The sequence below is a fragment of the Podarcis tiliguerta genome, assembly GCF_965153285.1.
Source record: "Podarcis tiliguerta genome assembly, chromosome: 5".
NCBI classification, from domain to species: domain Eukaryota; kingdom Metazoa; phylum Chordata; class Lepidosauria; order Squamata; family Lacertidae; genus Podarcis; species Podarcis tiliguerta.
Genome location: NC_139538.1, coordinates 59,659,533 through 59,674,824, shown reverse-complemented (window position 1 = coordinate 59,674,824; position 15,292 = coordinate 59,659,533). Strand labels below are relative to the sequence as shown.

The 15,292-nt window shown below is 40.8% G+C and overlaps 1 protein-coding gene across 8 annotated transcripts in view; it reads right to left on the bottom strand.

Annotated features, from left to right (window-relative positions):
* Window positions 1-15,292, bottom strand: part of INPP5A (inositol polyphosphate-5-phosphatase A) — a 237,897-nt gene that overhangs the window by 153,774 nt on the left and 68,831 nt on the right. For all 8 annotated transcript variants that reach the window (XR_014512061.1, XR_014512062.1, XM_083443546.1 and 5 more), the window contains exons 3-4: window positions 13,783-13,883; window positions 10,356-10,443 (exon numbers count right to left, since the gene is read on the bottom strand). Coding sequence is in view for 6 of the 8 variants with exons in the window: in XM_083443546.1 (XP_083299672.1) it covers window positions 10,356-10,443; window positions 13,783-13,883 (189 nt within the window). In the remaining 2 variants the exon portion in view is untranslated. The remainder of the gene's footprint in view (window positions 1-10,355; window positions 10,444-13,782; window positions 13,884-15,292) is intronic.

The window sequence follows — 15,292 nt, the reverse complement described above, 5'->3', positions numbered from 1 at the left end:
TTGAAGTAATGGAGATCCTCTTTAAACCCCTAAATGGCTTAGACCCATGATACTTTAAAGACCTCTTTCTCCCATATCATTCTGCCTATTCGTTAAGATCTGATGGAGAAGTCCTCGTTTGTGTCCCACCTATTACAGATGTACAGCTGAAAGGGACAAGTGATATGGCCTTCTTAGTGGCTGCTCCCAAAATATGACACACCTTGTACAACTAGTCCTCTTCCCCACTGTTCTTCACTAATTCTTCATATTCTAGCAGGCTTTTGTTTCATGAGTCAAACAGTGTTTTATTGCTGGTTTTAGCTGCTGGCCTTTTCTCTTTTATATTACTGTATTTTGAATGTTCTTTGCTGCCAGGAAAAAATGCATTTGCACTAGATGATCGGGATGCTTGCTTGAAAATAGGGTAATAAGGATCCGAAAACAAACTCTGAAGAAGCCTAATGACCATAGCTATAAAGAAACATAGTTAGCAGCTCTGGTGAAAGTCACTGATAACCAGAACTTATTAATCTATTTCAAGCCTTATTTTCAAATGCTAGATAAGCAGAAGACCTAGTTGGCATTAACTACGGTTAAAGACAGTGTAGACATCATAACTAAAGTTAAGGGGAAATTCACCATAGGAAGAGAATGCATATGGTTGTTTTTCAACTCCTCTCTTGGACAAGCATTCAGTGTCTGCAGTCCAATATTATAGTTTATTTCATATATATTTTTATGAATGCTGTTTTACTGGTGGCTGAAGAAGTGGGTTTGGCCTCCCAAAAGCTTGTGCCATCATACATTTCTTATGTTTCAGGTGCCATAATATAATCCTGTGAGTAAATCCCATAAAAATGAATGAAGCTTACTTCCAAGTAGGCTTGCATAGGATTGTACTGGCAGTTAATTTTCCTATAGATTAGCAGCCACTATCTCTCTGAAATGTGTTTTCCAAATATTATTTCTGAACAACATGGTGTTTTTTTTGTCTTGGGATTCAGAACTGCAGTAGGCTTTTAATCTATGCAAATAAAGCTATAAATAAACTTCATTAATTAATGTCTGCCATGTCAAATTCTAATTAAGCAATCTACAATATAATAGGAAGCTTGCCCAGTATTTAGGATACTTATTCATCAATCAAGTTAATTTAAAAATCAGGCGTTTTGAAAGCATGCAAAAGCGTTGAGGTTTCTATTAAAAAACCATGCAGGAGAAGATGCTGCAGCTTCAGAACATCTCATGATACCAATATAAAAAGGAGTTTTCAGAATGAAGTATTGCTTTCTTTTCTGCCATCAATACTTCATTATAGCAAATGTAATATTCACAAGCTCCAATATGCCCATTAGTTCATATTACTAAATAGTATTCATGCTATTACTCCAGCGAGTCACGATGTTCTTATTTATGAATTAGCTGAATGTCTACGAGCAAATGCATTAGCAAGTTTCTTCACACAGCATTTCATTATTTTGCAAGCAATTATTTTCAGATTTTACCATCTGACAAGAGTTTTGAGAGACAGCTCCGTTCCAAGCAAAGCACTTCATCCAGCATAATATATGCCTTTCAAAAGGCTCTGGCTCCTACTTTAATCACTGCCAAGCCACATTCACAAACTTTAAAAACGCCATTAGTTGTTGTGCGCCAGCCTCACTGAAATCAATGGACATTGTGTAAGTCAACAGAGTCGGAGACTGTAGAGAACGGTGCCCTGACTGAACCCACACTTACAAAATTTTCCTCTGAAAGAGCAATGGGATTTTCTGTTACTTTTAAAATACCTTTCGCTAAGCCAGGTGAACGCTGCATTTCTCTGTGCTAACCTCAGGAAGAGCATGGAGGGAAGTAATGACATAAGAGGCTTGGAGAAGGCTGCAGTGATCGACTCTGTTTCTGCTGGATTTTGATTCAATGGATCCTTGGCTGAACTGGCTTTCTTTCCTAGCTCTTTCCTCCTCCAGAGAGTGCCCTCTGGTCTTCAAGGAGCCAGGAGGGAGGCTGCCACCCTCTGCGATTGTCCCCCCTGGCCTGGACACAGCAGAGAGCTCTCCCTAATCTTCATGAGGTAGTTATTAATTGTCATTTCAAAAGGGGGGGGGTTACAATGAGCCCCTCCTGTAAGCCTTGTCTTCTCTCCAGCACCTCCACTCCAGGTGTCCCTGAAGAGACCCACTTTTGTTTGCTGAATGGGACAAACCAAATTGGCCTTTTCGGACAATGGGGTGGGAGCGCTTGGCTTGGAGAATCAAAATGAGGCAGAATTAGTTGGTGGGGTGGTCATGGATTGGCTGGGTGCAGCGGAGCGGTGGGAGACACCAACTGGGGAACCCCCAAGGAAAGAAGACTCAGAGCCAGGGGAATGGTGGTGGGATGACAACAAGTGGTCAGAGGGAGAAGGGGAAGACTGAAAGGAGGAGGAAGCGGAAGAGGTAACAGGGTTTAGTTGCTTCCATCAACCCACTCTCGTGGGGGGGACGCTACCCTTTAAAGTCATTCTTCAAAACAGCGCTTTTACACGACCCACCCCTAGGGAAGATAACAACGCAACAAAACTCACAACAGTCACAATTAATTGCATTTCCCCCCAAAATCCAGTTAAAATTATTTTGTTTAATTAATTCATCAAACCGGATGGACTTGAATAAAATCGGAAAAAACCCGTGAACCACCACTAAGTTTTACATCCTCCTTCTAGCCCAGCAAAGCTAGCTTCAGAATATAATGAGGCAGTGTAGTACAAGTGGAATGGGGGAAGAAAGAAAAGTGACTTTAAATCAATTGATACATTTTAATTGAGTCATCTAAATCTGTATTCCCATTTATCCTTTATTAACACTTTGTCAGTTTAATACATTATAAAACCTGTTTCGGGGATCAGCTCAATATGCTACTTCAATATACCTGCTTTCTACACTTGATGCAAGCCAAGACAAGGCAGTTCTTGGTCTTTTCCTTTTATTCACAGAAATGATTTGTTTGTTTTTATTATTATTATTTTCTACATTAGCTAAACACATCTATTCCAGTATCTTACGCTCAAGTTGTAGTTGTCACTGTAGAAAGATAAAAAGTGAGGCTCACTCAAGTCACATTCAGAAACTTTTTTTGGGGGGGGGGGAAGAGTTGCAGAGACATTAAAGAATCTGTTAACTATGTTGCTTGGTTAATAATAATAATAATAATAAAGAATTTATATAAAATCTGACAGTTTCAAATCTGAAAAACAAAACTACATCCTTTAAGTTCTGCAACAGCACAAATCTCAGGGAAGTAAAAAGATATGATTTTGGAATGCAGGAATAAAGTAAATCATCTAACCATTAATTCTAGCACCAGGGGGGGCCACCTAAATTGTATAAAGTGTATAATTGTTGTTAGCCGCCCTGAGCCCGGCTTCGGCTGGGGAGGGCGGGATATAAATAAAATTTATTATTATTATTATTATTTTACTTTTGAATGATTGGCATTATTAATGGTATTATAATTTGGCATTGTTTTAATGAGGCTTTTATTGGATTGTTGTAATTGAAAACTAACACACACACACATATAACACAACCATTTCTATAATAATGACAGCTCTGGAAAGAATTCCATCTCACACACCCCAAGAGACAGTTTGCCTCTAGAATCAGCAAAAATTAAGAAAAGTCTTTGCTACCATTCTTATCATTTTTTATGCATATGTTTTTGTTTTATTACTTTAAAAATTCCTTTTAGTGCAATTAAGTGAAGTTGCAAAGATATTGGCAAATAATAATAAATGTCCCCCATCCACTATCAAAATTTAGAGTTTTAGATAACGATAGCTCCTTCAACCGCAGGGTCCCAGGACAGAGGGACATAGCAAACCAAGCTAAAAATAACATAAAACATTTAATCAAAACAGTAAAGAAGAGGGCAAACAGCAGCAAAAGTAAAAGCTCATTCATTAAGTTAACCTATAAAGCACTATGTGCTTTGCTCGTGCATTTCTTATATTATTGGCGGTGCTCAATGTACATAGAGAGTTGGAATGAAAGAACTGCATATCTTGCTCTGCACCCTAAAGAAATAAAGCTCATGATTCTTGGAATTGTTGCCTCACGTCCAACATCACGGGACGCTCACATGGAAGTATAATTTTGCACAAACCAAATATATTAGGAAAGTGACAGCACTTTCAACAATTTGCAAGATGACTCTGTCGGTCAAAGACAAACAAATTAATCATCTCACTGGGTTTGCCAAAGTTCCTGGGCTTGTCTAAAGTAGCTCTTTGGATTCCAGGTATGGTATATAGTAAGGAAGAAAACCTTCCCCCACCCCCACCATGTATTCTGGTATCAAGAGCTGTAAAAACTATATTCAGACAGCAGAAATAAGTTATCGAATCATTCAACAAAGCAAGGGTAATGAATAACAGATTGGGGAAAGGAATGATGAAGGAGGAGGAGGATGGCAAATATGTGTTTTGGTAGATAGATACTTCAGATACTGCAGCGATTGCGATACAGAGCAACCACCTCTGGGCTGAAAAGCGGAATCTAAATATATCACAGTTGCCATCATAATTTCAGCAACAACACCAACGCGATCCTTTCCTGGGAGCGCTAGCAATATTGAAATTAAAAACTTCATTACAATAGTGCTAAAGTGTCGTTATGTTTGTGATGTTTCACTTCAAAGTCCTGTTAGGGTGCAACAGGTAAACTCATGTTTCTTGGCCTTGTAGCCTGTTCATGTTAATTTTTTCATGTGCTCCCCCCGCCCCCATTTGATTCAATCGCTCCTATATGCTACTAGCCATTCAAGTAGAGGCACAAGAGTCAGACGGGCCCTATTATGTACATTCCGCAAGCACAAGCTCAGATTTAGCAACGGACTACTGGATTTATCTGGGAATCTAGCCATGTGAAAGGTGCCTGTGTGCTTGACTAGAGGTCCCCATTTGAGTGTTTCGCTTTCAACCAAACGGCCGCAGCATCCGCAGGGAAGTGGTTGAGGTGGTAAGGCACTCTTCCACTCCCACTGGGAAAAGTGTCATCCCATCTGGCCCAACGATTAATTGGGATGGGAGGTAAAAATTAGTTGTCTGTGAATGCTGAGTGAATGTTAAAGGCATTCTGCCACCCCACCCCAGTGGAAAAAAACCAAACCAAAACAAGAGCCCATGGAGACAGCAGAACTTCAGCTCGGTTTGCAGATCACAGAGACTAACTCTACCTCAGCTTTGAAAAAAGTCTACAAAAGTTTCTAAATGTCTTAGCTCAAAGGTTCTCAAGTCCACCTGCCCCCCACATACCTATGTTTGGCCATTTGCGCCATACAAATAAGCCTAAAATGGGGCATAGGGTGGACAGTGTTACCTGCCACGGGTGGCTAGTCTATAAGCTTTAATTCAGTATTTGATGGGCAACTGCATTTTTTAGGTGCTTCCAGATGATCTATTTTAGAACATTCAAGTTTATTTGTTTGCAGGGAGATTAGATGACGTTGACTATTTTATGAGCATTCAGTTCAATCTGTTTTCTTTGCAGGGAGCTTAGAAGCTGCTGCAAAGCCAAATCGAGTGCATTCCCAGTGCATTTCATTACTATGATATTTGGGGGAAGTAGGCTTGTTGTGTAAAAGCTGCAAATCAACTATTGCACATACCACCATTTGTCCTGAATCCCAGCAGAAATTAGCAATGGCCTGGAAGCACCTCTATAAAGGACCCAGGGTTGCTTCATGCCACAAGTCACCTAATTACATAAAACAATGACCCGATACCAAGCGATTTCTAATGAGTCACTCAGGTCTTATAAGTGATCACTCCTCTTGTAATATACAGCACACATTAAGCACAGTCTCCAAACAATCCATGGAAAAGGCACGTTCAACAACTAGTCCTTGCATCTTCCTATGTCCAGTATATTAGGGAGCTAATTTTGTGTAAAAATAATACCTCAGCTCCACCTCCTGGTCATTGTGTGCAATTTTGCCTGGTGCAATGGTGGGGGTGGGAGAGGAAAGGAACTTCCAAGAGATAAAAGAAGAGATAAAATGGTCCCTCAGAGCTAATCAAGTCTTTGAATTCTCTCCGTGCTAAATTCAATTATGTCAGTCTTCCTAAATCATTTCATGATATTTAGCGAAACTCCTTAACTGCCACATTTAATATGCTCACAAGACACGCAGCCTGTTCCATTCGTTTCTGGGAACACAATGATATTTTCTGAGACCCATTAATAACTTGCACAGGATTTATGTACATGATAAATCCAATTCAATTTCCTTTTTCAATTAATGACCAATTATTTGAGCCAAGCTTGACGGAAAATATTGCTCAAATACCATTAATCTAACAAAAATTAACTTTACCATTTTTGTAATAAGGAGAACATAATTTTAAGGTAAAATAATGCTCTTTATTTAATAATGTTATCCAATATTAAAGCACAGTTACTATTCCCTTGTTAAAAGGTCACATTAGCTCAAGGTACTGGCATTGATCACAGTGTGAGCATTTATATTTAAGCTTAAAGATTTCTAGCGTCTGCTGCAAACATATTCACATGCTTTCAGTGATGTTGCTATTCCCCTTTCTGGCTCTCAAAATCCTCAACCTCTTTCCCTACTAATTAGGAACTGCTTAATGCTACTCAGCAATCTGAGTGATTTGGTTAATGACATCATGAAGCCATGTGATGTCACACATCACTAGCTATTGTGATGTCATAAATGTTCACAAAGAAAATATGGGTTGCCTGAATCAATCAGAATTAAACGTTGGAAGATTCAGAGGGCAAAGAAGAAAGGAATGGGGTACTGAGAAGATGCACAAGAAGGAGGAAAACAAAGGGTGCTGGGCAGTAACAACAACCAGTAGTAACATTCAATGGGGAATTTCCATAATTTGCATGGATGGATTGAATGTGCTATTTATACAGGGGATATTAAAGTCGGAGAATATACAGTACACATCTAGTTATTAGCATATAATTCCCATCCTTTAAATCAGGTGTGGGGAACCTCTAAAGGTTGCTGAACTACAACTATCAACTAACAGTGCAATCTTCAACATGTCTACTTAGAAGTAAGTCCCATTAAGTTCAGTGGGGCTTACTCCCAGGTAAATATAGGATTTCACTCTTCATTGAGTGACTGGCCACCATTTTCTAAGAGTTGCTGACTTCGCAAGTCAATGCAATAAATTTCCAATTTTATGTTTGGAAAAAGCAACAATGACAATGACAGCACAGCCTGGAAGAAAGGAAAGGAAATTCAAAAATCGGTGTTACTTTTATACTCACTTCAATATTCCAACCCCCTTGGCTCTTATTTTCAAGGGCATTTAAAATAAAATAGTATTCACTCTGCTTTGAGATAAACATTCAAGGTAGCATACAATATGTTTAACAACAGCCTCAGCATCTCAAAACAAAGTTGTTTTTTAAAAATAGATATTAAAAGTAATTACAGAATTATCTACAAAAGTTGAGTTTTGAACTACAATTTTGGAAAACATCATTCAAGAGTTTTCAATTAAAATATGCACAAGGTCAGTGTTGAGAGTACATGCTCAAGGGAAGTCTTGCCAGCTTTGATCTATAGGAGCTCATCTTAGGTTTTGGCTTGGCTTCTCCAGTGAGGTTTCATACTTGCAGCAAATAGTGAGGTAAGGTGACAATCGTGTCAAACTGAAGTAGTGTGCCTTTCATTATCAGTTCTGAAGTATTCTTCTGCCTACCCGTCCTTACCATTACACCCAGTCACTACAGTCGGCTCATAGCTTCCTCCCTACAGCAGTACCATTTCCCCTAGATTAAAAAGACCACTATCCCAGTCTTCTCATCTCAAGCAAGACAGCTATAACACGAGGAGACTTTCTTTTAAGCCAGTGAAAGGAAGTCAAATTTCCCTTCCTCTCTCTTTCTCTTTCTCTGCTGCTGCTGCTAGAATATATGATTCTTCCACTTCTCTCATTTGGTGGAGAAATCAATGCACAATCAGATACTGATTTGCTCAAGAGAGCACATTTCAGAGGACCAGAACTCCCAACGAAAGCAGAAATAGTCAGAAATTATCAAATGAAGAATGGAGAGTCAAATTGCAGTGGAAGGGCAAACAAGGTGAAAGGTTAGGCTTATTTATTTGATTTTCCAGAAAGTTGGGAGATAAAGAAACATCTCTCAGTGGAGGTTTCTAAGGTGGAGAACACTGTGGGAAAATAAGGAGATATCAGATCGTTTCAGGTTTCACAGCGCAAGTGACTTTGGAGAGAGTCAGAACTACAATGAAGTTTATAAAATGAGGAGATACACCAGAAAACTGAAGGTGGTCTCAGTGGGCCACTGAATAATTTTTGTTGTTGTCCATCAAATCAAAGTGCATAAACATCTGTTTCCTTCAGCAGTGGCATTGCTGTCAAAACCAGCAGTGTATTATGAAAACCATGGAGAATATTGTGGCAAAATGCAGCAGAAACAATGGTGTGAAAGCCAAGCTGCGGGGGGAAAGCCCTTTTAACTGATATGTTTTCAGGGAAACGTTGGTTGACTGTGCGATAACTGTATCATGAAAACTGTGTGCCCTAGGCCTTGGTTTCCATTTAGTGTTCCTAGAGGAGATTATGACGATAGGTAATAACCAAGGTTACATGATTTCCCCTTCCTGAAATCCTACTGAATTATGTTTCAGTGGGTAAGGGAAAGTCTCAATAAAAGCAGGATTTATACTCTGAAACTTCTACCAGGTATTTTATTTGCATGGCATTATTGGAGTATATTTGATACTTAATGTCCCCCCCCCCCAATGTTTTTTCTATTGGCAGGGGATTAGAAATAAGAATTGTGGCAACAAACAGAGAAGTTGATCTGTAAAGAAAATGGCAGACAAATTGGAAATAGTGGGCCTTCTACTCATTTGATAGAAACTTTATACTGAGTCAGATTATTGGTCTAGGTCAGTATTATCTACAAAGACAGACAGCAGCTTTCCAAGGTTTCCAGCAGGAGTCTTCCCCTGCCCTACCGAGAGATGACAAGGACTGAACCTGGGATCTTCTGTAGGCAAAAGAGATGCTCTATCACTAAGCTGCAGCCTTTCCCTTTTCTACCTGGGCAATGCAAGTCTCTCTTAGGCCTCCTTTACGGGATCCTTGCCACCTGAAACAGCTACAACCATGCAGGACCGCTCACTTTCCTAAGGGATGGAGCAAGCTGCCTCTAGACCAATGCTGGACCAGTGATTGTTACGGTCCTTTAAAAACAGAACTGGGATCAAGGATAGGCCTGTACCTTTTAAGGAAGGGATGGGGAACCTGTGGCCCTTCAGCTGCTATTGTCTCCAGTTCCCATCAGCTCCAGAGTCAATGGTTTAAGGATAATCAGAGCTGTGGTTCCACAACATGTGGAGAGCCTCAGGTTCCCCATTTCCGCCTTAAGGCAAGAGAGAAAGCGAGAGAGTAAATGGATGAAGCACCGCTATAATATCTAATAGCGCAAATGAGCTTCCCTCGTTGTGCAGCGATTGTGTAACTTAATTTCAAGTGTATTACATTAACTTAATGAAATTAAATTAAGCGTAACTTCATTCCAAGTCTACACATAAATGAAGTGTAGGTTTGTTTCCACCCTAAATGAATGCTGGAATCAGCGCTTGCGGGTGTGCCAGGGACAGGGAACAGGATCTCGTCATCGGGGCAGATTCCAAGTTCCTCCATCCCAGGTTTAGCAGGTAGGGGGAAGCTGCCCACCTACAAATTAGCAGACGTCACCATGCTATCAGGTAGCCCATCCCCCCCCCTTGTAGCGCAGCTTGAGTGCAAAGGAAGAACACAGCTGGTCCAAGCCATGTCTGAAGTCCCCGCAAATCAGCTCAGCGCAGTCTGTCCCAGCAGGGCTTGAAGTCACCACCAACCAGCTGGTTACTGTTGAAAGTGGGTCCTGAAGACAGCTCCAATCAGATGGACTCCGGAGCTCTGGTTGGCGAGATCCCTAGTGGAATCAATCCCAGTGCCAAAAAGGCTTCATATACAAGCCCAACTCACCAAGGAACAACCAGGAGCACATTTTAAGGCAACCTTGCCCACATCTTTAATGAGGTGTGGGACTTGGGGGAAAGGGGAGGGCTTAATCAAGACCCCTGCTTGGCTAATTAGATGTGCGAGCCAGAGGTGGCCAACTGCTTTGATATGAGAAGTGCAATCTTTGTGTTTACTTGGGATTTAAGACCCACTATATCCAGAGGAGCCTACTACTGTTAAATGCATTTACAATTGCGGTCTAAATGCACAGTCTTCACCACTGGCGATGACTCCCCAAGAGCCTCTGTTTTAGGATGAGCAAGTAATGTCATGCCACCTTGAACCAAATACATAACTGCACAAGGAACCTTACCGTAAACTGCTCCTGCGACTTGAAGTTCTCATCTAGGTAAACCCGGGCTCTGTTGTAGTCTTTCATTGCATCGCTCGATAACAGCTCTCTGAAAGTTGCAAAAAGCAAGCCACAAATGAGCAAATATTCCCCCGCCCTAGAGAGATTGCATACCTAATTCCTTAAAGCAACAATAATAATTCAAAAACAAAAGGCTAAAAACTGAAGTTAGCAAAACCAGTGAGCTTTGAGAATAAATTGCCACATTTCAAGAAATGCTATTCTGCCACATCCGGGTCTATTTTAGTTCTGCATACCTCCGCCAAGTCAACCCTACAAAAAGCACTAATTCGCCAAATGCAAACGCATTCCAAACAAACAGGCTCTGTTTTCAAACCATACAGAAGACTTGCCCCTACAGCCTTCCAAAACATAACACACAACAGAAAAACCGTCAAGCAACTCAACGATGATCCAAGACAGTAGAGGGCACTATTTCACTACTTTCAAGAGCTACGGTCTATTCCATACGATATTATTGGGAGAACTGCAACTGAAAAATAATTAATCCCACAGCCTGAATGAAACCTGAAAGTTACATTATTGATTTTCAACAGTGTCTTATTAGCAACATGAACACCAGACAAAAGTTCTGCAGGTCCTAGTGAAATATATTTCATTATTGCTCTCAATAGCAGTGAACTCATCAAGAAAAAATGGTTGGGATTTATCCACACTAAATTGGAAGGGGGGGGGGGAGAAAACCCCACAGCATGTTCAAGACATTTGGTATCAGAATATAAAGGAGCAGAATATCTTTGACCTGCACACAGCAAGTGCGTGGGAAAGCCGAACTTGCTGAATTTCTGCCTGGACAGCCCAATGTTCAGCTGCCAAAGCAAAGCATTACTGTACGGGACCTCATTTGTAAACCAGTATAATATGCAAGGCTAGGCAAAGCCTTCGCTCCTGCACTCGCATTTGCTAACCAGGCAGAGGGCATTCTCGGTAGTGGCGCCCTCCCTGTGGAACGCCCTCCCATCAGATGTCAAGGAAATAAACAACCATCTGACTTTTAGAAGACATCTGAAGGCAGCCCTGTTTAGGGAAGTTTCTAATGTCTGATGTTTTATTGTGCTTTTAATTCTTTTGGGAGCTGCCCAGAGTGGCTGGGGAAACCCTGCCAGATGGGCGGGGTATAAATACAGTGGTACCTCGGGTTACATACGCTTCAGGTTACATACACTTCAGGTTACAGACTCCGCTAACCCAGAAATATTACCTTGGGTTAAGAACTTTGCTTCAGGATGAGAACAGAAATTGTGCTCCGGCGGCACGGCGGCAGTGGGAGGCCCCATTAGCTAAAGTGGTGCTTCAGATTAAGAACAGTTTCAGGTTAAGAACGGACCTCCAGAACAAATTAAGTACATAACCAGAGGTACCACTGTAATAAATGAGTAGTAGTAGTAGTAGTAGGACTCCAACTTTTTGTCTGCCCTTTTGCATTCTTTAATGCTTACAAGGTGATTGCCTGACCATTTTCCATGGGCCTTGGAGCACAAATAAAAACTGTAAGCACTTTACCGCACATCTTAATTGTGGAGCAATAATGTGTTCTATAATCAATGTTTGTAATACTGTATATTTTTTTAAGGCATAATAATTAATATGAGAAAAAAAATGTAAAAATAACACGGGCAAGTGTTTGAATAAAAACTCTTGTCTATATAAGTCAAAAACAAGTCACACATATATGCAGGTTTCTACAGAAAACTTTAATAAATTTTGTTAATTGTTATGTAATCGTATGAAAAGACACTGAGCTGGGACTCGGCTAGATTGGTAAAGAAAAAGCAATTTATATGCGTTGTATACGCGATACAACACTGTGCCACCAGGTGGTGATGTGGGGCCATGTTTTTCCCTACCAGATTTCTCTGTTTAAATTTACAACACGTTAAAATGAAACGCTTCTTTGATGTGTCTAGCTCCAGCCTTGATTTCTAGCTACACATTTAGAAATGTCAGTATCATTTTGCAGAAACTGATTGCATTTCTTTTTTTAAAAAAAAGCTTACAGAAGGTGAGAAACTAGCAAAACCTTAACATTAGCAAGTCACTATTGTTTCTTCAGCTGTGTATTTTGAAATTTTACCTCATTCTGAGCACGTACAATAGAGGTTGCTATGCTGTCTGCCTCTGACCTTTCTTCCTTGCTCATCAGCTGGGCTGAAGATTCAGTGACAGAAGAAAATGATACCTTCTGTCGGGTAATTCTTCAAACTGAAACTTTTCACACTCTGCATGAGCTTTTTTGTGTTTTTAAAATAAAAACCAATTCTCCCTACTTGACACTTCATCTACTCTTGTCAGTGATTGTCTTTGCACCAGGATGCACACAACACAAGCAAGTCTACAAACTGGGAGGCGACGCTCCAAGATATCAAACACCTTTACAATTATTACAGAACTTTAAACAGCATGCTACTTTTGCTCACGAAATCTTTTAAAATGCATTTCTGCCAGAACTAGTGCCCCATGTCATATACTATGAGGTGCAGAAAGCCCTGAGAAATATCCATTCACCCAGGCAAAAAAAAAAAGTCACTCCCATTTTTCTTTTAACGGAAAATTAAAAACGAAACTTTCCCCCGTTTACCTTCCTTCTTTCTTTCTCTCTGTTACGCGTCACTAAAAACAAAATCAGAACTTGATGAAATCAAACACACCAGGTTTCCCACATAAGAAGAGTCCTGCTGGTACTGGCCAAAGCAAGCCACTTCTGGCTAGATTGACAAACAGCCTTACCTGGCATGAGGCAGAACCATTTGCTCAAATCACTGAAATGACTTATAATTGAAAGCGAAACTGGTACTACAAACTACTACTACTTCTTTTAAAGCTTTTTAGAGGCTCACATGCTTAATAAGGTAAAAGTAAAGGACACCTGGACTGTTAAGTCCAGTCAAAGGTGACTATGGGGTTGTGGTGCTCATCTCGCTTTCAGGCCGAGGGAGCTGAGGTTTGTCTGCAGACAGCTTTCCGGGTCATGTGGCCAGCATAACTAAATTGCTTCTGGCGCAACGGGATACCGTGACGGAAGCCAGAGCACATGGAAACACTGTTTACCTTCCCGCCAGAGCAGTATCTATTTATCTACTTGAACTGGTGTGCTTCCAAACTGCTAGGTTGAAAGGAGCTGGGACAGAGCAAGGGGAGCTCACTCCGTCGCGGGGATTTGAACCACCAACCTTATGGTCAGCAAACCCAAGAGGCTCAATGGTTGAGACCACAGCGCCACCCGCTCCCCTTGATACATGTGGTGAATGGAGTGGTAATTTGAAGGAGACATGAAATATCTTACTTTAAAAAAAGGTGTGGGGGTAATTTTGACTTTGAAGCACAAGCCATTGTCTAGGTTGGAACCCCATCGTTTCTCGTTACTTACTTAACAAACTTGTCCACATGAGACATGGATGCTTCATAGTTTTTCCCACCAAACTCTTGACAGTGCAACGCCATGAAGTGCGGTTTGTGTGTATGTACAACCTGAAAAATGAAAGGGGAAGGGGGGGAAAAAGCATGAGCACTGTCACAATTCTAAAAATTGAACAAAATGAGCAAGATTAGTAGAAATGAATGTTTTTCAGGTTAATGGCTTGCACGACAACTTTTCTGGTCACAATAGCATTTTTGGTTAGAGTTCTTATCTGCAAAATGTACTGGAAGCATTGGTGAAACCCCTGGCAAAACGCTTTCCTGCGGCATAGTGCTTCAAGGTTTCTAGGTTCTGCGGCTGAGCAGCTTACATACGTTGCACTTTTCCTACACAGACAGGAAGTGCGTGGCAAAATGAGACCTATGAAGCAGCCGTCCCTACACTGTACACACAGATTTATGGATAAAGAAGTAATAATGCCTCGTCTAGCACATTTCTCACCATTAATCATGCATGGAACTTAAGCCACAACCAGAAAACAAACGGGATGGACTGACTCTGTGTTACACTGGCAGACAACTGAACAAAATGTTCCCTTTTCCCAAGTGACCAGAAAAGCACTACACCTTTCTCTCCCTGAAATACCACTTAAAACACATGACACATTTCTTTCTTTTTCTAAAAAAAATCCACCTTAATACTGTAAGTTGAACATGGTAGGATCAGCCTTAGAAGAAAAGATAGTGGGACGAGATTAAATGGCTTTTATTCTTAATATAGATTGTGGAGGATGTTGGTAACAGGTCCTCAGAGACTGGCGTTTTATGATGGAGAGGGAAAAGGATAATAAAGTTGTTTCCTGTGGGATAACCTAGGAGAGAGTTGTTATAAGTTGACTGACAGTACCACAACAATGTAGTGAATATACCGGAAGCATGAATGGCCCACCTGAAGGGCAAGTTCCATGTGACACAAACTGTGGGGGTCCATGGCAGAATTATTTTATAACCTGGCAATGACAAAGAGTCATGGCTGTACTCCTGCCATTTCCCTGTTCAGCAGGCTAGAGCAAGGATTTCTGTCCTTAGGGCCCAAATATGCTGAGGCCGAACAGTCACTAAATGATTGTACAGAAATGGAGTCTTGTCATGATTCGCCCAGAAAATTGTGGCATAGTTTGACAATTACTTCTGCTTGGTGGCTATCAAATCCCCCATTAGAAATCGCCAGGTTCTTAGCCACAGTAGTTTCCTTGTGGCAGGGAGTTCCATTGTTTTCCTTTCTTCAAGAGACTGGAGGTATCATAGCTCAGGTTCCCCATTTTTAGTAGAATTTGCTGATCCAGAGGTTCTGAGCAGAGATAGGAGAACAGTGAACAAGGGGATCTGGGCTGCACTGATGATGATGATGATGATGATGATGATAATGATGATGATAATAATAATAGTAATAATAGTTTTTTATTTATACCCCGCCCATCTGGCTGGGTTTCCCCAGCCACTCTGGGTGGCTCCCAACA